The following is a 24,963-nucleotide window of genomic DNA, read 5'->3' as shown; positions in this document are numbered from 1 at the left end:
TCTAGTGAGAGTCTAGCATTCGAGCTACACTATGATTAAGTAGGGTTGATCTTGTAGATGTGTGTGTGGGGGGGGAGTCCTGATGTGATCACGTGGCCCTGGTTTACCTCATCTACAAATGAGGGGTTTTTTTTGTTTGTTTTTGTTTTGGACTCGAATCTGATCCTGAAGGTTTCACTCCGTTCATATTTTCAAGTCCTCAAACTTTTGGGCAAATGCATTTGCCTTCTAGGAAAGGGTATTTTAAAAATCGTCCTCATAATATCTTTGCCACACTGAACCAAGCCAGTTTTAAGTGCTTTACATGTATCATCTAATGGAATTCTTATAACAAGCCCTATTGGACATTTACTGCTATTATTCTCACTTCACAGATAAATGAATTGAGGTTGGGAGAAGAAATTGATTTTCCCAAGATCTCACCAGGAGTAATTGTCAGAGCTGGAATTTGAACTAGGCCTGTCGCAGTCTGACTCCAGAGCCTAAACTCCTAACTCTTGGTATATACTGCCTCCCATCCCAACAGCTACAGGGTGCAGAGTGTAGGCGCACATGGTCCTGGGAAATCCTCATAGCCACCCCAGGAATAGGAATGGTGACAACACCCATTGGAGCAGACAACCAAAGCTCATAGTGCTGAAGACACTCATATCAGCTCATATAGCTGGTCTATGGCTAAGCAAGGAGTAGAATGAATATCACATAACCTTCTGAATCTGAAGTCACATTCTTAATCTTAACACTAGTCTCTTCCCATTTGACAGATGAAGAAACTGAGGTCCTGAGGAGAAATCAGAGCTGGAATTCAGACCCAGGTCTATCAGACCCAAGAGATTACCCCTCTGAACCACGTTGCCTCTAAGAAGTAACTGTCTGGTAGATCCTGACTTGGATCAGGTTAAGGAGTCCGCTTACACCAGCCAACCTTGTCTACAAACAATGAATTCATCTGGTCCCAACTTTGGCTCTAAAGGTTGTGGGCAGTGTATTTCACAGCCCCAGAACTTTGGGGGGCTTCTCACTGAGAGGCTCTAATCATAAACGTTACAATTTATTGAGCCATTTTTATGAGCTGGGCAAGCTGGAAAGCATTCTGCATGCATCATCCCACTGAATCCCTATAGTAATTCTAGAACATAATGATTGTTACCGTCGACGCCATTTTACAGGTGAGGAAACTGAGACCGGGGAGGGATGTAACATTCCTATGTTTACTGAGCTAGTGAAAGGTGGAGCCTAGATGGGAAGCCAGAGAACCTGATTTTAGAGCCCTCAAATCTAGCTACCTAGCATACGCAGGCATAAGAAGGTGGAGTGAGGGACTCTGAGCTCTGGCAAGATGGACTAGGAAGGGTTATCGGCTTGGTTCTGGGGGTTGGACTGATGAGGAGAGTCAAATGAGGGGAGGAGAGAAATAACTGTTGCTTGTTGAGCACTGCCCCACGCCAGACCCTGTGTTAACTAAGCTGCAATGTATGTTGAGAAGCAGGGAGCTTTGTGCTTAAGAAACTTGACACTGGATCCAAATTGCCTGGATTCCTATCCTGGACCTGTTACTTTCTAGTTGTGAGACCTTTAGCAAGTTACTTAACCTCTCTTGGCCTCAATTTCTTCATCTGTAAAATGGGGATAATGACAGTAAACACCTTTCAGGACTGTTGAGAAGATTCAATGAACTAATAGAACGGTGACATCTCTTTTTATCTCCAGTGTCCTGAAACTGAGTTGCTTGCAATCACCATTACCCCTCCTTGACTTTGGCATAAACACTGAAAATTGAGGTCATTTGTGGAAAATCCTGGGGGAAGTGTGTTCCCAGAAGAGACGGCAAGTACAAAGGCCCTGAGACAGGCATGAACTTAGTACGTTTGAGATATACCAAGAAGTCTGGCTAGAGCTAGGCAGATTACTAAGACTCAGGAGCGCAGTTCAACTGCACAGGTGTTAGATGTAAAAACGACCCTGTACTCTATGCTTGTTAGAGCATAACTTTTCCCCAAGCTTTGATGTCTGGAGAAACGCAAGGCCATGATTACTTTTGAGGTTTCAGGATCCAAGGCTGCTCAGGAATTTAGAGATGACACTTAGAACTCAAACCTTCTTGCTCTCCATCCAGGGCTTGTGTGTGGGGCTCAGGAGACTTGCATTCACTCAAATATTTACTAAACTCGCAACAACGTATACCATCTGGGCTGAGTCCCGGAGAAGACTCAGCCCCTTTGAAATCTTCAGATTCAAAGATGTAACCTTCTAGAAAGGAATAATTCGACCTCAAAACATATCCTTCCAGAACCAAGTGAAAAGTGTAGCAACTAAAGCCCAGAAGGGACACTTAAGCCAGGCATGGGAGAGGGAGAAGGATGAACAAAGACTTTCCAGAGAAGGTGGTGGCCCCAGAGTATATATATATTTTTGGGAGCACCTGTTAATGTCCTTGGTACAAAGTATATCATGGCAAGCAAGAAGAGACCAAATGTATGTGTACTTGGGCTGCCATAACAAAATTCCACAGATGGGGTAGTTTAAACGGCAGAAATTTATTTCTCACAGTTCTGGAGGCTGGAAGTCCAAGATCAAGTGGCCAGCAGAGTTGGTTTCTCCTGAGGCCTCTTTCCTTCTCACTGGGCCCTCACATGGCCTTTGCCCTGTGCATGCACACTCCTGTATCTATTCCTCTTCTTATAAGGGGCCATAGGCTGAACATTTGTGTCAATTCATATACTGAATCCTAATCCCCACTGTGCTGATATTTGGAGAAGGGGCCTTCAGGGGATGATTAGGTCATAAGGGTGGAGCCTTTATGAATAGCATTAGCGCCCTTATAAAAAGGCCCCAGAGAACTCCCTTGCCCTTTCCACCATGTGATGTTACAGTAAGAAAACAGCTATCTATGAACCAGAAAGTAGGTTCTCACCAGATACCAAATCTGCCAATGCCTTCATCTGGGACATCCCAGCCTCCAGAACTGTGAGCTTGAGAAAAGTAGATTTCCATTGTTTATAAGCTGCCCAGTCCATGGCATTCTACCATGCAGCCTGAGCGGACTAAGACATAAGGACACTGGTCCTATTGGACTAGGGGCCTCCCTACTCTTATTACCTCATTTAACCTTAATTCCCTCCTTAAAGGCCCTACCTCCAAATACAGCCACATTGTGGGTTAAGGCTTCCACATATGAATTTTGGAGGGGACACGGTTTAGTCCGTCACACAGAATATCTTCCATTGGCCGGCTCACAGTCTGGTAGGGAGATGCGTATTATTTACTTCAGAGGGAGGGAACAGAGCAGAATGGTTAAGATGTTAGCTCTGGAACCAGACTGACAGGTTTAAGACCTGCCTGTACCACTCCTCAACTGTGTGAACTGGAGCAAGTTTCTTCTCCTTTCTGTGCCTCGAGAGAATCAGATGAACAGACACCCATGAAGTTCTTAGAACAGCCCCGGGCGCAGAGCAAGGGCTGATTAAATGTTGGCTATGGTTATTAGTTGCAAGTAAAACTTAAAACTATGCTACGTGCTCCGAAGAAAAATCACGAGATAGATACTTTAAGAAAGGAAAACGGAACTCTTAACCTGGGCCAGGGTTTTGCGAAAGGCTTCCTGGAGGAAGTGATGCTTGTGCTAAGATTTTACGAATAATTACTAACCTGACTAGGAGAGGGGGGAGTCCTCCAGGCAGTAGGAAAATAGGTTCCAGAGCTCTGGGGTGGGAGGAAGCATGGCCCTGAAGTCCACTGTTGTTGGAGTGGAGACAGCAAAGTGAGGGGGAGCAGGGGAGAGTGAGGCTGGATGTGGTGGGCAGGGCCTGGCCTAGTAGGCCATGCTCAGGAGCGCTGGCATTTCCTAAGATCCATGCAAAGTCACAGGAAGAGGTATTTTTTACAGAGAAGAGTTTAACAAACCCTTCCTGGGAACCTACGAGCACGGCCATGTGAACAAGCTTGAACCGACCTGCTACAGACACATGGCCCAGTGAGAGCCATTACCCCAGCCACCTACACCAACTGCCAGCCAGCCATACACGTGAGGGGAACCACCCGAGACCAAACAGCCCCCAGCCACCCCACTAGCTGACTGCAGCTGCAAGAGTCAACCCAGGGGAGACCCACAGAAGAACTGCCTGGCTGGGCTCAGCGCAAATGGTCCCAAAGAATCGGGAGCTAAAAAATAATCATTTTAAGTCACTGTGTTTGGGGTGGTTAAAAAAGCTAACTGACATACCCCGGACCAGAGTAGTTTCTAGGCAACAAATATCACTTGCCTTGGTTCTGGATCTTGAAAATTGAAAAATTTGAGGGCACCTGGGTGGCTCAGTCCGTTAAGCGTCTGCCTTCGGCATCAGGTCGTGTTCCCGGGGTCCTGGGATGGAGCCCGCATCAGGCTCCCTGCTCAGCGGGGAGCCTGCTTCTCCTCCCTCTGCCCTCCTCCTGCTCCTCGTGCTCGGGCTCTCTCTCTCAAATAAAATCTTAAAAAAGAAAAAAAAAGTTGAAAAATTCCTTCCGTTTACAGACTTGTTCAATTTTCTGAATGAATTTTTATGAGATGAACTTTAATGCCAGGGATCTTTTGATCATTTTTTTCCCCCCAGTAGGACTGGAAGTAGCTCTTCAAAAAACAAAAAAAACAAAAAAAACCCCACTTGCTCTGTTTTGCATCTTTCTATTTCCATTTGCCGAGCATCTGAAAAGGCAGTCAGTTAAGGAAGAAATTATTCTATTTCATATTTTCAACACATCTCTTACTTGGGTTAAATGGTGTGTTCCTAGCTGGGCTCAAGAAGGTGCTGGAGGTGGCCAGCTACAATGTGGAAAAGAGTAACAGCCACCTGCTGGTCACAGCCCAGGGGAAACGGGAACAAAGCCCTGGACTCTGGAGAGAAGCCACTAATTTGCAATGTCCGTCTAGCGCCCCCTACTGACAAGGCCTAACCTCATGCCCACTGACAAATACTGGAATTAAGACGCAATAAATGGATAACTGGCCCAGTGAGTGATGGGGTCCCCAAATACTAATAAAAATGACAGCCAGGACAATGGCTAACATTGAATTTTCAGTGCTTTTTGTGTCATTTATCTCTGAGTCATCAGGAGAAGGTTTATGGGGAGAGAAGATAGTGGTCCTTTCTGCTCCCAGTGTCTGTTCATCTTTCCCTAGGCTCAGAGCCCAAGTCCGCTCTGAGTAGCCAACTTTTCCCCTGGCAGGCCAGGCCCGTTGGGTGGCGCTGAATCCATCTCTGTTCCAAGGCAGGCATGTGCCCCAGGGACTGTCAGTCTGAGCTCTCTCCAACCCCCACACATGGTGATGGAACAATGGACAATGGGAAATAATCCAGAGGAGGGGCCTTGCCACTTCTGGAAACTCAGACATCCAGACAGGATGTAGATGTGGTGTTGAAACGGCTTGCTTCTCTTCTCTGCTCGTTTTAAAATTTTATTTTTACATTTTATTTTTCTCCCTAGCACTTATTTCCTCCAACACGTGTATTTCCCTTCTTGGTTTTCTTGATCTCCTCTTTCAAAAGGTAAGCTTTTATAAAGGGGGAGATTGAGGTCTGATTTGTTTCCTGCTGGGTCCCCAGATCTAGACCAGTGCCCAGTGTGTGCCCATGTTAGGCAAGCAATAAATATCTGAATGTTGGAATGAGTCATGTTACTGGAAAGATTCACAATTTTACCACTCAGGACAGGGGCAGATGCAACTGCCCTCATCAACAGAGGTTCCTGGGCCCCTAGTCCCTGGGGCTTAAGGGATCAGTGACATTGTCTGCATAAGATTGGTTCTCACCAGAGTGGCTCAGTCAGTTAAGCGTCTGTCTTCAGCTCAGGTGGTGATCCCATGGTCCTGGGATGGAGCACCACTTCGGGCTCCCTGCTCAGTGGGGAGCCTGCTTCTCCATCTGCCCCTCCCCCCAACTCATGCTCTCCCTCTCTCTCTCAAAAATCTTATTTTTTTTAAGATTTTATTTATTTATATGAGAGAGAGAGAATGAGAGAGAGCACATGAGAGGGGGGAGGGTCAGAGGGAGAAGCAGACTCCCCGCAGAACAGGGAGCCCCATGCGGGACTCCATCCAGGGACTCCAGGATCATGACCTGAGCCAAAGGCAGTCGCTTAACCAACTGAGCCACCCAGGCGCCCTGGGGCGCCTGGGTGGCTCAGTCTGTTAAGCTTCAGACTTTTTTTTTTTTTTTAAGATTTTATTCATATGAGAGAGAGCACATGAGAGGGGGGAGGGTCAGAGGGGGAAGCAGACTCCCCGCGGAGCAGGGAGCCCATCAAAAATCTTAAAAGATTGGTTCTCGCTGGATCTGGAAAATTTGGTTCTTATAATTCTGCAGCGCCTTGAACACCCAGGACTTTACATCATCATTCTGGAAGACTTTATGTAACAATGTAAGCGTTTCCATTTAAGAGAGGTTAACCCACATTGGACTCTTGGCGCTCACCCCTAACTCAGGATAAGCAAGGCCACACTGGGGAGCCAGTGACTTCAGCGGCCAGATTTTTCTGAAGATTGTTATTGCCTCCAGGTCTCCACTCTTCTGGGAAGCCTGTTCCCTGCTGTCTGCTCTGTCTCTGATACAGGACTCTGAGCTCAGTTCTGAGGGGACGACAACTAAAAATTCATTTCCCTACAATGTGTTAAGCCGTTTGGGTTAATACCGGTAAAAGATTTTTTGACAAATTCAGTGAGTTGGCCGTTTGATACCATGAACATTTCATGAGTTGGTTTCCAGTGAATTGCCCTGTGTCCTTATTTGCACTTCCGTCCTCAGCCATGTGTAATTTCTTTCTACAATCCAAATTGGAAGACATTTTGAAATTATGCCATCAGATAAAATATTTCAAATAATGACATTGGTCAGGTAGGTACTCTGAAAAAATCATGACGCGAGTGTGAGTATAACTTATTTTTAAACTATTCATCAGTTTTCAAAGTGGATCATCATTCCTGAATTAAGGAAAATCACTCCTAAAAATAAAGGACATTTCCTGTGCATACACAAACTTTGCCCTTTTTTTCTCCTTTTTTAGAGTTCTACAAATATAGAAACATACATTTAGTTTTTTTCAAATAAACTTAAAAAAAATTTTTTTTATTTATTTGAGAGAGAGTGAGCACGAGTAGGGGAGGGTCAGAGGGAGAGGGAGAAGCCAGCTCCCCACTGAGCAAGGAACCCAATGCGGGGCTCGATCCCAGGACCCCAGGATCATGACCTGAGCCAAAGGCAGACGCTTAACGGACTGAGCCACCCAGGTGCCCCTAAACTTTTTATTTTGGAAGAATTTAAGATTTGCGGAAAAGTTACAAAGACAGTACAGAGAATTCTTGTATACCCGTCACCCAGGTTCCCCCAATGTTAACGTATTACATAGCCATGGTACAATAATCAAGAGCAAGAAATTAATATTGGTGCAAACCATTAACTAAACTCTAGACTTCATTTGGATCATGCTAGTTTTCCCACTAATATATTTTGTCTTCCAGGCTCCAATCTAGGATACCATGTTGCATTTAGCATACCTTCAGTTTTGAGCCTTGCATTTTTCTCAGTGAACAATGTATCTTGGAAATGGTTTCATTTCAGCAAATGTAAATGTGGCTCCCTTTAAACCTAGCTGCGTAGTATTCCATGGTGTGCAAATGAATTATATAACTCCTTCTCTTCTGACATGATTTAGGCTGTTTCCCAGGTATGGATTTTTAGTTATTCGTGTACATAGGTCTTTGCACACACTTGTTAGTGCATTTGCAGAAGAGATTCCCAGAGGGACAATCAGGAGGTCGAAGGGGTGAGAGTGTTACATTTTAGTGACTAAGGCAACCTGCCCTCATGTAAGGAGTATAAACAACAGTGGTTGTAGTCAGAGGTGTGTGTCTGCTTGATTGCTAGTACAGTTTATTCTTTCCATTCTATAAATCTTAGATGGGTCAAAGAGAGACTGACCCAGTGGGGCAGGAGAGGGAGATAAGCCTGGGCAGGTGGCAAGGAGACAGGCCATAAGAGTCCCTCAGTGCTAGGCAGAGGTGCTGGATGTTGTCCTGAGGGCACTGCAGAGCCATGGAGGGTTAGAGGCTGGATGAAGCCATGGACAGATGTGGTCATGTAGAGATGTGGTAGGAAGAGCCATCAAATGGCTACCTCTCCCTTGAATGGTCCTGAGAGCCTCACCTGGCCCTCATCTCTCTGTTTCCCTCTCACCTACAGGAGCAGGCATCTGAGTGGAGGGGTGGGGGCAGACATACCTGTTCTGCTAGGTGAGGTCTGCCTTGACCAGGCCACAGTGCTACCAGTCCGGCTGAGTGAGCCACATTCTGCGTGTATGTGACCAGATGGAGCCAAGGAAGGCGTGACAGATCTGGGCCAGAGGTGGAAGCCAGCCTCCCTGCCCTCCCAGAGGCCAGCTCAAGCCCCAGGCCCCAGCATTTGGGAAGGCCTGATCTGTTTTCACTACTCAGGTAAAATTCTAAAATGTTTAGCAGAATCATTCTTTCCTCAGTGCACATCTCATATCCCACAGTGACATTTTGATTAACATTTATTTATTGGTTTGGGAGGACAACAATAATCATCACAGAAAATTCGGAAAATACCAAAATGCCCAAGGAATGAAATAAAAATCCCCTGCACATATCTCCTCTTCCTTCATAATCAATGACAACCTTGGGGGACTTTGTTTTACAATTTTAATGCTAATGTGCACATATTTATATTTTTATCAGAAAAGTAATCATAGGGGCACTTGGGTGGCTCAGTCTGTTAAGCGTCTGCCTTCGGCTCGGGTCATGATCCCAGGGTCCTGGGTTTGAGCCCCACATTGGGCTCCCTGCTCAGTGGAGAGTCTGCTTCTCCCTCTCCCTCTGCCCCTCCCCCTGCTTGTGCTCTCTCACTCTCTCTGTCAAATAAATAAATAAAATCTGAAAAAAAAGAAAAGCAATCATACTTAGCATGCTCTTTTGTAATCTTTTTGCATTGAGTAATTTCCCAAGTATTTTCCCATGACAAATACTCTTTTGCACTGTGATTTTTAAGGGAAAACCTGATTTCATGAATACCAATCTCCATTAATTCCACAAACACTCTTTAAAGACCCTCAGATAAAAAGTATCATTAACTCTAATGTACGCTGAGCCCTTGGGTTGAATATCCCTCAGCAAAAGCATGAAGCATATTCAAGTGTGACTTTACTGTTTAAAGTACAAGTATGGGAGTCACCTTGGTGAGTCAGCCTCTGTACATTAGGTATGGTGGAGCCCAGACATTTGCAATTGGAACTCACGCAGCCTCAGTGGATGGTATTTCTGCACTTGATTCTGATTACACAGAATTGAGAAAATTCCTGATTCACAATAAAAAGTTCTGTTAGTTTCTGAGCTCTTAGAATGAATGGGGTCCTATGCCCCAAGGTGGGGACTGTTAGAATCCCCATTTCACAGAGGGGCACACTAAGGCTCAGAGAGAGTAGTGGGGCTTGTGAGAAGCTGGTGAGGCCTCTTTGCCTCCTTCAGAGACTCTGAGTCACAGACGAGGTCACTGTGAACTTGCTCATGAGGACACACCTGAATGTAAAAGCAGATTAGGCCAGGGGCACCTGGGTGGCTCAGTTGGTTAAGCTACTGCCTTCAGCTCAGGTCATGATCCTGGAGTCCCGGGATCGAGTCCCACGTCGGGCTCCCTGCTCGGCAGGGAGTCTGCTTCTCCCTCTGACCCTCCCCCATCTCATGCTCTCTCTCTCTCTCTCTCTCTCTCTCATTCTCTCTCTCAAATAAATAAATAAGATCTTAAAAAAAAAATAAAAGCAGATTAGGCCAGAATCCCCCCTTTCCTTGACATGTTTACAAGGCAGTCAAATACGTGCACAGGATCAGGGAGATTTTCATTCCAGAGCCTGCAGGAAAGCCAGTTAAGTCAGTTAACTGGGAGCAGCTCTTGTGTGTTAAAATATGGTGTGTAGGGGCGCCTGACTGGCGCAGTCCGTTAAGGTGTCCGACTCCTGATTTCGGCTCAAGTCATGATCTCAGGGTGGTGGGATCAAGCCCCAAGTTGGGTTCTTTGCTCAGCACAAGTCTGCTTGTCCCTCTCCCTCTGCTCCTCCCCCTGCTCACTCGTGCTCTCTCCCTCTCTCCCTCTCAAATAAATAAATAAAATCTTTTAAAGAATAAAAATAAATAAATAAATAATGGTCTGTATCACATCTACATGATGTTTTAAAATTCTGGCTTGCAGAGTAAACTATATGTTGTTCAGTACTTTAGAAACCACTTTTCTTGTTTTTGAAAAATAATAGATAATCTTTATACAAAGTTTTTCAAACATAAAGATACGTATGGAGTCCTTCATGGGGAATATATATATATATGATTTTTATAAAAATGAGATCAGTTACGTATCCCGTTCTGCTCCTTGCCTTGTTTACTTAACAACAGATCAAGGTGATCTTTTTTTTTTTAAAGGAAAGGTTTTTATTTATTTTTATTATTTTTTTAAAGATTTATTTATTTGACAGAGAGAGATAGCAAGAGAAGGAACACAAGCAGGGGGAGTGGGAGAGGGAGAAGCAGGCTTCCCGCAGCGCAGGGAGCCCGATGTGGGGCTCGATCCCAGGACCCTGGGATCATGACCTGAGCCAAAGGCAGACGCTTAACGACTGAGCCACCCAGGCGCCCCTATGACGTGGGGCATCAGGCTCCCTGTTCCACGGGAAGCCTGCTTCTCCTTCTCTCACTCCCCCTGCTTGTGTTCCCTCTCTCGCTGTGTCTCTCTGTCAAATAGATAAATCTTTAAAAAAAAAAAAAAGATGATCTATGACGCATTTATACTCTAGAATGCATTACAACAGTAAAAAACAAAAACAAAAAAACAGAGGTGAATTCATAAATACTGACATGAAAAGTGACCATAACATATAGTTAAGTGAAGAAAACAAGTTACAAAGCAGTATTTTAAAGCATGATTCTATTAAGCATGTGTGCGTACTTATGTAAATATCTATAGATGTGTCAATATAAACTTTTGAAAAGCCAAAAAGGACATTCATCATGTGTTAATTATTCTGGGGCGGGGGGTTGGACCAGATTTGGGGAGGTGTGGTGTGGGGAGTGAAATATGGGATGCTTCCATTTCTAAATTTTTTTTAAAAGGTTTTATTTATTTATTTATTTTGGGAGAAAGAGAGAGAGACAGAGAAACAGCATGAGAGGGGAGAGGGTCAGAAGGAGAAGCAGGCTCCCCGCTGAGCCGGGAGCCCGATGCGGGACTCGATCCAGGGACTCCAGGATCATGACCTGAGCCGAAGGCAGTTGCTTAACTAACTGAGCCACCCAGGTGCCCTCCATTTCTAAATTTTTATAATCTTTAAGCAGAAGGGTTATGAATGATTTTGGTTTTTTTTTTTTAAGTATTCTTTTTTTTCCCATTTCCATTTTTTAAAACATTATTCTAAAAACATTGGCCCATTTCTTTAAAAAGAAAAGACCAGCCCTGAAAATGTATCTACAGGAATAAAAGTACTGCATGTGGTTTGCAAGTTTTTCTACTCTGCATCTCTTGGGAGATTTCTCCATGTTAGAACAGTATTTTTTGGGCGCCTGGGTGGCTCAGTTGGTTAAGCGACTGCCTTCGGCTCAGGTCATGATCCTGGAGTCCCGGGATCAAGTCCCGCATCGGGCTCCCTGCTCGGCGGGGGGTCTGCTTCTCCCTCTGCCCTCTTCCCTCTCGTGCTCTCTGTCTCTCATTCTCTTTCTCTCAAATAAATAAATAAAATCTTTAAAAAAAAAAAAAAAGAACAGTACTTTTTACTACTGTGTGGTATTCTAGACTACAGACATAGCATAGCTAACTTAACTGGTCCCCTACAGAGGCTCATTTGGGTCACTGTAATGAATATCCTTATATATACTTTTCAATTATTTATACCATTATGACATCTTTTTGTATTGGCTCACATAGTTCTATCTTCTTCTTCAACAGCCACAGGGAATCCAGGCCAGGGATAGAACATGAGCTGTACAATCCACTCCCTGCTGAGGGATGTTTCCAATTCTTCACCCTAACAAAAAACCTCTTTGACCATTACAGATTTTTAAAAGTATATTTTAAGGGGCCCTTGGGTGACTCAGTCGGTTAAGTGCCTGCCTTTGGCTCAGGTCATGATCCCACGGTCTTGGGATGGAGCCCTGCATCGGGCTCCCTGCTCAGCGGGGAGCCTGCTTCTCCCTCTCGTCCCCACTCGTGCTCTCTCTATCTCTGTCTGTCTCTCTCTCAAATAAATAAATAAAATCTTTAAAAAAAATAAACAAAAGTATATTTAAAAAAAGCTGAAGTCTGGCGCCTGGGTGGCTCAGTCGTTAAGTGTCTGCCTTCAGCTCGGGTCATGATCCCAGGTCCTGGGATCGAGCCCCGCATCGGGCTCCCTGCTCGGCGGGAAGCCTGCTTCTCTCGCTCTCCCACTCCCCCTGCTTGTGTTCCCTCTCTCGCTGTGTCTCTCTCTGTCAAATACATAAATAAATCTTAAAAAAAAAAAAGCTGAAATCTAAATTCAGCTTTTGCAGACCATCTGCAGACCAGTGGAGTAAATGGGGACCCTGAGAAATGTCATTTGGTGGGGAAGGAAGCCAGGCCCTCTTGGCAGGGCCTAATTGCTATAAAATGGACGGAGGTTGGCCTGCTTGAGTGAGGACAACAGTGAGGATGAGATTCCTAGAGTGCTTGCTGTCATGCATCCCTTAGAGAACTTGCTGGAAGCTACAGCCCCTAGGAGGAGGTTATCTGCCACCTGTACCAGCCCAACTGTACTCTAATTTTCCTTTGATGGATCACCCCACTTCCCAACACCATCCTTAGCAGCGGTAATAATTCAGGTACCCTCCTTTCCCCACCAAAGGATGGGCCTAGACTCTAAACTAAAGATAGTGAGATTGAATCCTCGACCTTGGCTCAAGCTGTTGGGAGAGAGGCCTCTCTTGCTGCTCCGTGGCTTAGCTATCAAGACGTAAGTCTGGTGTTGCCAGGGGAATCCTGCCTGAGAAGGAAGCAGGTTTCCTGGAAACTTAGATGGAACTCCTAGATCTAGACGTGCCTGAAGCCAGCAATATTGACTCAGTTACATGAGCCAAGAATTCCATGTTATGTTTCAGTCAGTGCCAGTTGGGTTTCTGCCACTTCCATTCTTGTTCATTTGCCTTTGCCCCAGAAGAAAACAAATTGATTCATTCAACCAGTATTTATTGAATATCGATGCTCCTCCCTCTGCTGGGTGATGCTGGGGACAATAAAGTGACCATGACAGAGTTTGTCCCTCCCCTCATGGCAATCTCCGTCAACCAGAGAATAAACAATCACAAACTACTTAGCAAAAATGGCAGCACCTGCCATGAAGGAGGTGCTCGGGGAGCTACAACAGAGGCATTGGTGATTTGGGTAGTGGGATCCGGGAAGGGTCCCCTGAGGAGAGGACTTTAAGTTGACACTGAAAGATGTGCCAGGAATCAGCAGAGTGAAATGAGGTCAAGGGCTAAGGGTCCCTGTACACATGTCCAAGGGTTTCAGGGCACCCCCAAGTCGCAGCAGGGCTCAGAAAGTTGGTAAAAGAGAGAAGGAAGAGGTAAAAGAGAGGAAGGAGGGAAGGTTGAGGGAGGTGGGAAGGGGAGAGGTGAGGCAGCCATCCAGACCACAGCCGGAGGAAACAGGAACGGGAGAAGGAGGAGGAGGCCGAGGCGTGCACGTGGCCTTCCCTCCTTGTTCCTCACAACGTGGTGTAGAAATACATGGCTATCAGCATCACAGGGAGCTGGATGAGGAGGCAGTCAGGTGAGGGGCGCTCCAGCCCCACACCCACATCCCCCCCTCGCCCATAGGCTTCCCGCCTCTCACCGTCCACATCAGGATGGCAAACCCAAACCACGAGATACCCCACGTGTAGCTGTCGATGGCATGGCCGATGTGCTCGAAGCAGCCCTGGGTGGGGGGGGGAATGGGCGTTTGAGGAAATGCCCAGTAGGGCTAGCACTGAGGGAGAGTCACTGCGTGCCCTTTGGAAGGTCACTTCCTTCCCCTCAGCCATGCAATGGGGATTGTGGCAGTGTCTACCTCCCAGAATGGTTTTTGGGGAGCCAGGGGTGTGATGTTGAACCCAGGCCCCACGCAAGTAGGTATTACCCTGGCGGTGGCTATGACAGTCTGAGGGCAATTTTGTGCAGAGCTGGCTTTCCATGCTGCCCACAAGTTCCAAGGGTTTGAAATCTGCCTTTAGGTGCGGTGCAGTTTTGATACATCCCCATTTAGGAAGGAGGCCAAGTGGGGCCTGAGCCTCACAACAGAGTCACCTTCAGGTAGACCCCTGCCTCGACTTGGAAGCACCCACAAACTAAGGTTGAGGGTGCGCGTCCTGGAGTCAGGCAGGACTGAGTTGGGGGCCATCTCCGCCATTTGTTAGCTGTTAGGGCCTGGGAATGATTCTGGCTCTCTGAGCCTCAGTTTGCCCATCTGTGAGGTGACAATCTTGACAGCACTGGCCTCTGAAAGTGGTCGTGGGGAGTCCACGAAATGACGCATGTGTGCACTCTGCACCGAGCTGGGCTTCAGAAATGGCCATCGGGCTCTGATAGCCGTCGTGGTCGGCGCAGGTCCCCTCTCCGTGACACCTGATCTAAGACGTGTGGCTGAAGGGCCCCTAGGCAGCCGAAAGCAGCCAGAGGGACTGTTGGAACTGGTTCTCCTCCTAGTCTAACCTCCTCTGGTTTCTCTCTCTGCCTCTGCACTCACTGGTTAAAGCTCCTGAAATCCAGTCCCAGCTCCATCGCTCACTAGACAGTGAACTCAGTTTCATCATCCTTAAAATGGGCTCATTAATCATATTGCACCTCACAGGCCGTGGTGGGAATTAAATAAGACAGACTTAAAGCCCTTAGAAGAGTGCCGGGCACCACGTAAGGGCTCAATGCGCGTGGTTACTATGGTTGTGGTGCTACCGCTGTGATTCCTGTTGCTCTCCTTCCCAGATGACCTGAGAAAAGTGGCAGGTGCCAGCTCAGACCCTGGGCCTCCCACTGACTTGCGGGGGGAGCAGGGACAGGTGGCAAGAGAGTTGAGAGAGCCGGAGAGACGGGAGAGAAAGAAAGAAGCCCAGAGGGGAGGAGGAGAAGAAAGTGGGAGGCAGGACGAGACAGAAGGACCAGGGGGGCCGGACCGATGCACAGACAGGGGAGCGGCAGGGAGGGGACACACCTTGGTGAACAGGTAGTCTGTGTGGCCCAGGCGGCAGCCTTCTGCACTGAGGGGGATGAAGTTGCCAGTCCGCCGACAGCACAGTGGGGGCCAGGGGAACACCACCTCCGGGGTGGCTGCCCGGAAGGCTGATGTGAAGTTCACCCAGTCCATGGGCCCGGATGTGCCACAGCACTCTTGCTGGAGAGAAGGGGCGGACGGGGGCGGGGATCAGGCAGGCTCTGGCTCAGAGAGGACAGCCACTCGCCTGAGGTCCCAGAGTGAGGAAGGGGCCGACTTCCCATGTCCTGGGCCTCGAAGTGGGGGGCGGGCAGTGTCTGTGCGTGTGAACAAGGAGCAGAAGATATTTGTCCCAGCACCAAGAGGCTGATGGGGGGTTTGAGTCAAACCCACACTTGTGACTCATTTTAAAATTCTTTTGAATTAGCTGTCAACAAAATCTGAGGTAAAGGACGCCAAAAAAAGGATTTCTGGCTTTTTTCTGGCCCCTGTGGGTGTACAATTAGTGGCCCTGAATGATGAAAACATCGGCTCCTTCACATAGGAGTTCCAATCCTGGCTAGTGGTATGACTTGAAACCAATTGGGACCTCACTTCCCCTTGGGTCCTCAATATTCTTCTCTTCTGCCATATCACGTTGGGTTTAATTAAGAATGTGGCTTCTGGGGCGCCGGGCTGGTGCAGTCAGTTGGGCGTCTGACTCTTGGTTTCTGCTCCGGTCATGATGGGTGGTGATCTTGGGGTCGTGGGGTCGGGCCCCATGTTGGGCTCCACACTTGGCACGGAGTCTGCTTGAGACTCTCTCTCCCTCTCCCTCTGCCCTTCCCCACCCCCTGCACACGTGCATGTTCTCTCTCTCTTTCACTCAAATAAATAAGTGAATCTTAAAAAAAATGATAATAATAATGTGGCTTCTGGAAGCTGGTGGCCTGGGTTTGAATCCTTCTGGTTCTGTGACCTACCAGCTGTGTGACTTTATGTAAGCCACTCAAACTCTTACCTTGGTTTCTTGATGGCTAAAAAGCTGATCTCCCTTATGGGGTGGTTGTAAGGATTAAATAAGCTTTAAAAGTGCTTCCAACAGTACTAAACAAAAGTTAGTGCTCATTAAATGTTCATTATTAAGAAGGTATCTGTAATGGTTAAGAGCAGGGTCTCTGGATCCAGGCTGTCAGACTTTGATCCCAGCTTACCAACCATGTGACATTGGGCAAGTGATGTTCCCTTTTCCGTTTTCTGGGCCTGTCTACTCATCTGGAAAATGGCCATGACCAGCCCCACCCCGCAGAAGAACCACAGGAGTGGGTATCATCTACCAGTGGGCATAATGGGAGGCCCCTATCTACTTCTGTGGTCAGAGCCCCAGGTCCTCCAGCCCTCCCTACCCCCTCACCACCTCATCTCCTCATCCCCCCGCCCCGTTGTCTACCTCAATCATGACACGGTCCCAGAGGCGAGTCAGTTCCTGGCCCTGGTCTGTGTCTGCACTGTAGAAGGTCAGCATCTGCTTGGTAATCAGGGATGGGTTGGACACCATCTGCGGAGGTCCAGGAAGAACAGGGTCCAGTTGGGCCATGGGGGAGGGGAGGTCAACCCCCACTCCATCCCCACACTCAGACCCAGACCCTTGCCACTCTTGCCCCAAGTCATGCCCCTCCCCTGGCCTCTGCCCAGCTCACATAGTCGCGATGAGTGTAGGACGTGATGCAAGAGGCGCACTCAAAGATGTAGACGATGAGCATGAGCACCAGGTACTGGGGAGAGATGGAGGGAGAGACAGGGACCGCCCAGTCAGGGCGAAGCCTGCGGGGTCACACCCCCTCAAGGAAGTGTAGGACAACGTAAATGGTAGCATTTATGTGGTGGGTGTACACATTGTTCCCTGTTCAAGTCTTTCACCTTTTCTGTATGTTTGAAATTTTTTTATAACAAAATGTTAGGGAAAAAATGAAATCAACAAAATATGTAAAGTATTGCCTGAAATTACTATTGGTCTGGACGCAGTAAAATAAATAACTACTGGGCGCCTGGGTGGCTCAGTTGGTTAGGCGACTGCCTTCGGCTCAGGTCATGATCCTGGAGTCCCGGGATCGAGTCCCGCATAGGGCTCCCTGCTCGGCAGGGGGTCTGCTTCTCCCTCTGACCCTCCCCCTTCTCATGTGCTCTCTCTCATTCTCTCTCTCAAATAAATAAAATCTTTAAAAAAAAAATAAAAAAAATAAATAACTACTATAGGAAAAAAAAAAGACATTCTTGAGACAACCAGAGACATTTGAACACAGACTAGGTACTGCAACCTAGACATGAAGGAACTTGGGTGAATTTTGTAGGGCTTAACGGTGGCATGGTTGTTATGCATAAAAACAACAAAAAAGCTCTTTCCTCGCCCCTCACCCTCTCCCTTAAAGCAACAGGGGGTGGAATGTGGATACGCCAACACCTCTGCCAAAAGATAAGATGATGGAGCACAACATGCCCCACTGCTCTCAACAATGTCCTTATCACTCAGAGAAATGTGCACTCAAGTATCTATAGGTAAATGATTGGGTGTCTGGAATGCACTTCAAACACCCCAGAAAGAACAATGTGGGCAGGCAGAGGGTGGAGCCGGGGGACCAAGCTGGCCAGGCTGTGCTGTGGTCGATATTGTTGAAACCAGGTGACAGGTACGCAGGGTTCATGCCATTCACTCCACTCTATGTTTGAAATTTCCCATAATAATTTTTTTTAATTCTGTGTCTTAGTTAATGACAAACTAATAGGGGAGACAGACATAGACACAAACCTTTTTTTTTTTTTTTAACTAGTTGGCTGAGCTTTTAGGGCTTTGGTTAAACTGTTATGTCAGAGAATTACATGCAGGAAAGAAAGCAAAAGAGAAGGAAAAGACCCTTCCTAAGGCTCCATCTTACTCACAGTAAAGCCAAAGTCCTTATCAAGGCTGGCAAGACTTGACTGATAGGCCCACCTTCCCTTTCCTGCCCTCATCTTCCATGCCCACCGCCCATGGTACCCCCCTTCTCTCCGCCCTCATTGCCTCTCCCTCATCCCCACCCCCTCTTGGCTCCGGCCACACTGGACTCCTGGCTCCCTCTTGCTGTTCCCTCCCCCAGGAATGCTCTTCCTGCAGACACAAGGCACACTCCCTCACCTCCCCCAGGCCTCCCCTCCCACTTCCCCAGCTCCAGATCTCCCTTCCCTCCTCACTGTCCACTGTCGCCCCCATTGGGGGTATCCTCGCCTTAGGGCAAGGGCTTTTCTGTTTTCTCTCTAGATAGCCCCAGTGCCTAGCGCAGGATTTGGCCCATGGTTCTTGCTCCATCAACATTTGTTGATTGAAGAAGCAGCTGCTCCCGGGTATCTAAGAGGCCCTCAACTATGGAGGACGCACAATGTTGGCTCTATGTTGGGGGGCCGGGATCAGAACTCCTACCTTCCCTATCACCTGGGCTGTTGGCTTCTTTGAGACCCAGTTTTCCTGTCTGGTAAATGGGCAGAGAAGCACTAATTCCAGAGAGCTGCTGGGGACATTGAGAGAGCTCATTTTCTGAACTGCTTAGCCTAGTGCCAGGCACATGAGTGGTCCTTGGGAGGTGTGGGTTCCTGCTGTGGTGGTTATCACTGGCAGAAATGAAGAGCAAGGGGGTGCCTGGGTGGCTCAGCCGTTAGGCCTCTGCCTTCGGCTCGGGTCATGGTCCCGGGGTCCTGGGATCGAGCCCCGCATCGGGCTCCTTGCTCTGCGGGGAAGCCTGCTTCTCCCTCTCCCACTCCCCCTGCTTGTGTTCCTGCTCTTGCTAACTCTCTCTCTGTCAAATAAATAAATAAAATCTTAAAAAAAAAAAAAAAGAAAAGAAAAAGAAATGAAGAGCAAGGCTCAAGCTGAACTGCTCAGGCTTAAATCTTGACTCCCGTCACCCACTCGCTGTGCAACCCCAGGTAAGTGACTTCACTTCGCTGAGCCTGTTTCAACTCTGTCAAATGGGCTCACCATGATGACGGTATCTCCTGGTGGGCTGTGAGAGTAAATGCACCCATGCATGTAAAGCATTGAGAATGTAATGAGCACTCCTGAAATGGCAGCTGTACTATTATTATTGTTGTTGTTGTTGTTGTTGTTTTGACAGAGCTCATGTGCACAGACTCTGGGGACCAACTAGCTGAGGTTCGCGTCTCAGTCCTGCCACTCAAGAGCCGTCCTCCGGGGCAGAGCGCCCTTCCCTTCCTCTCTGTGCCCCAGTTTTCTCTGTAGACTGAGGGTAACAGCTGAGCCTGCCTCACTGGGTTCTGGGAAGATGAAATAGAGTGACTGCCACGAGGCCCGAGTGTGGCACACGCTGGACACACACTCGCAGCTGTGCCGGCCGTGCTTGCAGGGACCCTGCGGTGACCATCTCTGTGCCCGCCCGGCCCCATGCCCTCCTCCTAGGGCCTCACCGTGAGGATCATGGACCGGCGGCGGCACAGTGCTGCGCCCACCCCAAAGCTGGCCACCACGAAGAAGGAGAAGCCGCAGAAGATGGCGATCCAGGCGCCGGCGAAGACATCATCCTTGCTGGAGACGCCCATCAGTGGGTACACGCGGTACTGGTCGGCCGTCACCCACACCGTCTCGGCAAACAGGGCCAGGCCCGACAGCTGGGCAGGGCAGCAGGTTAGAGAGGGCACAGCAGCCGGGGCCGCGGGGCTCTCCCTGAGCAAGTTCCCCTCCTGAGCCTCCGCCGCCCTCTGTAAGGTGGGCACGTCCGAGGGACAAGGACGTCACCTTCCATGAGCAGAGGCCAGAAGGGAAGGGCTGCCCAGCTAGATCCCTGCCCCCACCCACGGCCCAGCTGCCCGACACTTCAAGGATACCAGGAGATGCCACATGAGAAGCCCAGAGCGCATGACTGGAACAGAGGAGACGCTCCCTCGGTCACCCTGCCTTCCCTCAAACAGTGTTGTTATTCCCGAGCGGAGGAGTCTGGCCAGGGCCAGAGCAACTACAAATGCATCAACCCTTTGATCCAGCGATGCTGCTTGCAGAAATCAATCCTACCCATGCAGGAAAATCACAAACCCACAAGGTCATTCTCCGCATCTCCGTGTCAAAGGCCCCGCCATGCCGCACAAGGCAGTGCTCTGCAGGGGTGGAAAAGGGCGGGGAGGCTCTCTGAGGACTCACATGGAGTGGCCTCCAGACTATGGGAGCGGGAGAAACAGGGAAGCACAGAACAGGATGCAGAATGAGCTACATTTGGGACAAAAAGGGAAGAAAATAGGTATATACGTTCCTATTTGTATGTGCTTAAAGAAATGTTGGAGAAACTAAAAATCTAGGTACCTATAGGGATGAGAGATGGGCAGCAGGGAGAGGGGAAGGCTTCTCAGTGGATACCTTTGACCCCAATCAAGCTAACCCTCATAGGGCACATAGTGTGTGCACGCCCCGCATTAGTCCTAGTAACAGCTTTCTGTGTGATGATCCTTGTTACCCGCTGCAGGGCACTATTCCTGTTAAGGCCAATACAGACAGTAACCACACGTGCCAGACTCTGGTCTGAGCCCATGAATCCAATAACTCATCCTCTCGGCATTCCTATTTTCTCTCCACCTACAGATGAGAAAACCGAGGCCCAGAGAGGTTACGTTGCTGGCCCCAGGTCCCACAATAGAAAGAGGCAGCGTTGGGGTTTGAACCCAGGCTGTCTGGCTCCAGAGCCATGTACAGGTATCATATTTTTTTTTTTTAAAGATTTTATTTATTTCTTTATTTGAGAGAGAGAATGACAGAGAGAGAGAGAGAGAGAGCACGTGAGATGGGGGAGGGTCAGAGGGAGAAGCAGACTCCCTGCCGAGCAGGGAGCCCGATGCGGGACTCAATCCCGGGACTCCAGGATCATGACCTGAGCCGAAGGCAGTCACTTAACCAACTGAGCCACCCAGGCGCCCCCAGGTATCATATTTTAAAAAATTAACTATTAATGAAATACTATGGTTAGTATTCATCACTATGGGAGTCCTGGGCCCTCGTCCCCACCCCCAGGCCTGGGCTGTCCCTTCCTCCCCACCCACCCACTGGGCTCCCAGCACCGGGGGAGGTCTCACCAGAATAATGATGTTGCCCACCACCAGCAGGCCCACCACAACCGGAGACCCTTTCTCCGCCTCTGTTGCTGCGGATGCCATGGTCCTGCCTGAGACACGTGAGCAGGAATGAGGCCAGGCAGAGGCCAGGATGGGAGGGCAGCCCCAGCCAGGCCCACCACCCTCCCTCCACACCCCAGCTGCCAGCGGATGCTCCCAGCTCTCTGCTGGGCCCAGACTGGTACTGAACGAATCCTCCCACAACCCTGATGGTGGGCCATCTTACAGAAGAGGGAACCAAGGCTCAGGCAGGGCAGTCACTGGCCAGAGCTCAGTGCTGGGCTCCCTGCACCTCAGAGCTTCCCAGTTTCCCCTGCTCATCCAGACCCCCCGGAGCCCCTCCTCACCTTCTCTTTCCGAAGCCTCTGTGGCCAGGCCTTCCCACGGTGGCTCCCTATATATGCCCAGGCCCCTCCTTGGGCCAGTCTCCAGGAAGGGGGAAGGGTGTCTGGAGGAGGAGATAAGAGGTCAAGCAGGCCGACCAGCATGGAAGAAGAGTTTTATGAGCACCAACCACCCCCAACCCCAGTGATTTATAGACCTGAAATTCAAGATTGTGCTAATGTGTGGCTGCATGAGCAGGGTGATGTGCCCAAGGCTTCCGGCTCCCAGGCTGTCGTGGTGGTGGAGGAGGAGGCTGGGGTTGGGAGGGTGAGTGTACCACTTGATCTCTCTCCTTTGGACGTGGGCCTTCCTGGGAGCAGGGGAGAGATCCAAGTTGGATCCACATGTGAATCCTGAATCCCAGAACTGCGTCCTGTGCTAGCGGCTCCACATCTCAGGCTGGGAGCCCAGGGGGAGGTCCAGACAGAGACCCCAGCAGGCTAGGTCAGAGCTGGACCTAGACAAGGAGGTGGGGAGGAGATGAAGGGGCAGGAGGAAGGGCAGCTCAGAAGGCTGATTATATGGCCATAGGCTGAGGGGAGACAGTGGCTTGAGATGGGTGGGTGAGGGGAGTTCCAGATGAGTGTATAAGGGGGGGATGAAGAGAGTGTGCTAGAAAAAGAGAGAGGGCACATGGAATGGGCTTAGTGGGAGAAAAGTACCCCCCCACCCATGCACACAGACAAAGCAGGGCCACAGTGAGGAGCCATAGGTGGAAATGTCTTCAGGCTGCAGAATCAGAGACCAAGGTTGAAATCCCAGTTCTGCCTCCTCTGGGCTGCGTAACTTGGTATGTGCGTTTGCCCATCTGTAGAATGGGTATCATCGGCCGACTCGCCCCAGTAGCAGTGGGAACTGAGCGCAGGGATATGTGCAAAGGATGTCCTCTGGCTTGGAGTACAGCAAGAGGCCAGGCGGCACCAGCAACGCTCCCAGGGGCCCACTTTTCCTCCGATGGTGCCCCCTAGTGTCACAAGGCTGGTTCCTCAGGTGAAAATGGCTTGGGGCACCCGGTCCTTCCCCAGAACTTCTCAAGAACCAAGGCACTGACTGTGTTTTCTCTCTGAGCTGTAGCTCCCTTGGTGCATGTGAAATGGGCAAACAAATGGAACTTAAAATTTCAGTTAAGACAATGGCTTGGTAATAAAACACATGAGATGTGTTCCGATTAAAATTAAAATGAGTAATTTTTTAGCCAATCCACTTTACATTTAAGATAGTTTTTCTCTGTTGATTTACATTTATATTAAGGAGTAATAAGAAAATTTAAGTAATAACGTACATGACCTGTCAAGTACATTTTATGAGCTTTAGCTAAAATAACTTGGTAATAATAGGGCCATGCTAACAATATGAAATACTTTTATTTTCAAATAGTTGGTAACTGTTAGTAATTGGAAGTTATATAAAATGTCTCAGCCTTTTGGCAAGATCAAGTGTAAAATGCCTGGTAAAAGCAAAAAGTTATCATCATTGGAGCATTACTGTCACCAGTCATAAAAGGGGTCCATTTTGTTCTAGTGTGATGTCACAGCCTTTTTAAAAAAATTTTTAAATAGATTTTACTTATTTGAGAGAGACAGACAGAGAGAGGGAGAGCACTGAGGGAGAGGGAGAAGCAGGCTTCTCGCTGAGCAGGGAGCTTGATGTGGGGCTCGATCCCAGCACCCTGAGATCATGACCTGAGCTAAAGGCAGACGATTAACCGACTGAGCCACCCAGGTACCCTGTTCTAGTGTGATATCAAACATTAATTTTCACGATTCTTTCTTCTCATTATATAAGCCAGTCTTCAAACAATACATGTTGAAGTGCTAATTACTTCCTTTAAAAAATCACAATGCTGGGGTGCCTGGGTGGCTCAGTCAGTTAGGTGTCCGACTTTTGATTTTGTCTCAAGTCATGATCTTGGGGTCATGGGATCGAGCCCCCCACCCACCTGTGTGTGCTCTCTCTCTCTAAAAAAAATTTTTTTAAAAAAGTCACAATGCCAAGATCTCCTAAAGAGGACTCTTGCCTATCCACGATTATCCTGTGATCCAGTCATTTGTTCCTGGGAATCCCCCCATTTCTGTCTACCAAATGCTCTGAATGTATTCATATTAGTCCCAAGCTGGAAACCACCCAAATGCTCCTTCCCAGTAGAATGGGTAAGTACATTATGGTACATGCATACAAGGGATACTATTCAGCAATAAAAGGCAATGAACTATTGGTACTTGCAACTACAGGGATGAATTAAAAAAACAAAACAAAAGCATTACATTAAATGAAAAAAGCCACATTCAAAAGACTGTAAATGTATGATTCTAGATATGAAGTTTGAAAACAGGCAAAACCAATCTAGGGGGATAAAAGTCAGGGCAGTGGTTACCCTTGGGGGCATTGTGACTAGAAGGGACAGGGAGGGGATTTCTCTTTCCTGGTTTGGACACTGGTTACATGGGCTGCTCAGATTGTGAAAATTTGTCTAGCTGTACAGATACGGTAAGTGCATTTCTCTGTGAATATGTATATATTCTTAATTACAATGTGTTCTAAAGAGGGTGAAACCTTTTCAAAGAGACAGATTTGATGTGTCAAAGGGGTGTTTTCCAAAGGGTGCACAAGAGCTGATTTTAGGCTGTTTATGGACTTGAAATGGTATGAACCTACGTAACTGATATCTAATGGGAAAATGATCTAGTTCTAATCCTCTAATCTCGATGGTGCCATTGAGAAAGGCTCAGTGGTCTGATGCTGTGTCCTAAACATCTCTCTCACCTTGCTTAGAGCAGGTCTCGGCAGCCTCAGTGTGTGAGTAGAATTGAATAATATATTTTCATTATATTTATTTTCAAGACAAGACCAGAGACAACTTCATTACTACATTTGGGTCTCATCATCCTCCACAACCTTTGCACTGTCTTCTTCTTCAGATCTCAGGTGTCACCGGTTGAGTTAATTCCATACCCTCAGATCATTATTCCCCACAAGATATCTCTTGTTTTAAATTTAACTTATTCCCTTATATCCCCATATCTCAATCACTTTTGGTGCCCTCTACTGGTAAACACTCTAATATGTCCGCATGTATCTTTTTTTTTTATTATGTTATGTTAATCATCATACATTACATCATTAGTTTTTGTCGTTGTTGTTAAAGATTTTATTTATTTATTTGATAGAGAGACACAGCGAGAGAGGGAACACAAGCAGGGGGAGTGGGAGAGGGAGAAGCAGGCTTCCC

At 48.0% G+C, this 24,963-nt stretch overlaps 1 protein-coding gene across 5 annotated transcripts; it reads right to left on the bottom strand.

Moving 5' to 3' along the window:
• Positions 1 to 12,547: 12,547 nt before the first annotated feature.
• On the bottom strand, positions 12,548 to 23,444 carry UPK1A (uroplakin 1A). 5 transcript variants are annotated; one of them, XM_081806752.1, is made up of 9 exons: positions 21,892 to 23,435; positions 21,698 to 21,798; positions 21,312 to 21,400; positions 19,662 to 19,862; positions 16,907 to 16,981; positions 16,657 to 16,764; positions 15,228 to 15,407; positions 13,875 to 13,958; positions 12,548 to 13,791 (listed from the first exon to the last, which is right to left on the bottom strand). In XM_081806752.1, exons 1-9 carry the CDS (start codon positions 21,924 to 21,926, stop codon positions 13,747 to 13,749), a joined length of 918 nt encoding a protein of 305 aa, XP_081662878.1. In that variant the 5' UTR covers positions 21,927 to 23,435; the 3' UTR covers positions 12,548 to 13,746. The 5 variants fall into 5 exon arrangements, with proteins under 5 accessions (XP_081662878.1, XP_081662877.1, XP_081662876.1 ...); XM_081806751.1 differs by having other exon boundaries at positions 12,548 to 13,958; positions 21,892 to 23,438; XM_081806750.1 differs by having other exon boundaries at positions 12,548 to 15,407; positions 21,892 to 23,444.
• Between the last annotated feature and the right edge of the window lie 1,519 nt (positions 23,445 to 24,963).

Source organism: Leptonychotes weddellii, chromosome 16 (genome assembly GCF_054177405.1).
Source record: "Leptonychotes weddellii isolate Sample4059 chromosome 16, ASM5417740v2, whole genome shotgun sequence".
Taxonomy (NCBI): Eukaryota; Metazoa; Chordata; class Mammalia; order Carnivora; family Phocidae; genus Leptonychotes; species Leptonychotes weddellii.
Note: the sequence above shows the minus strand (reverse complement) of the source record. Positions and strands in the feature narration are given on the sequence as shown.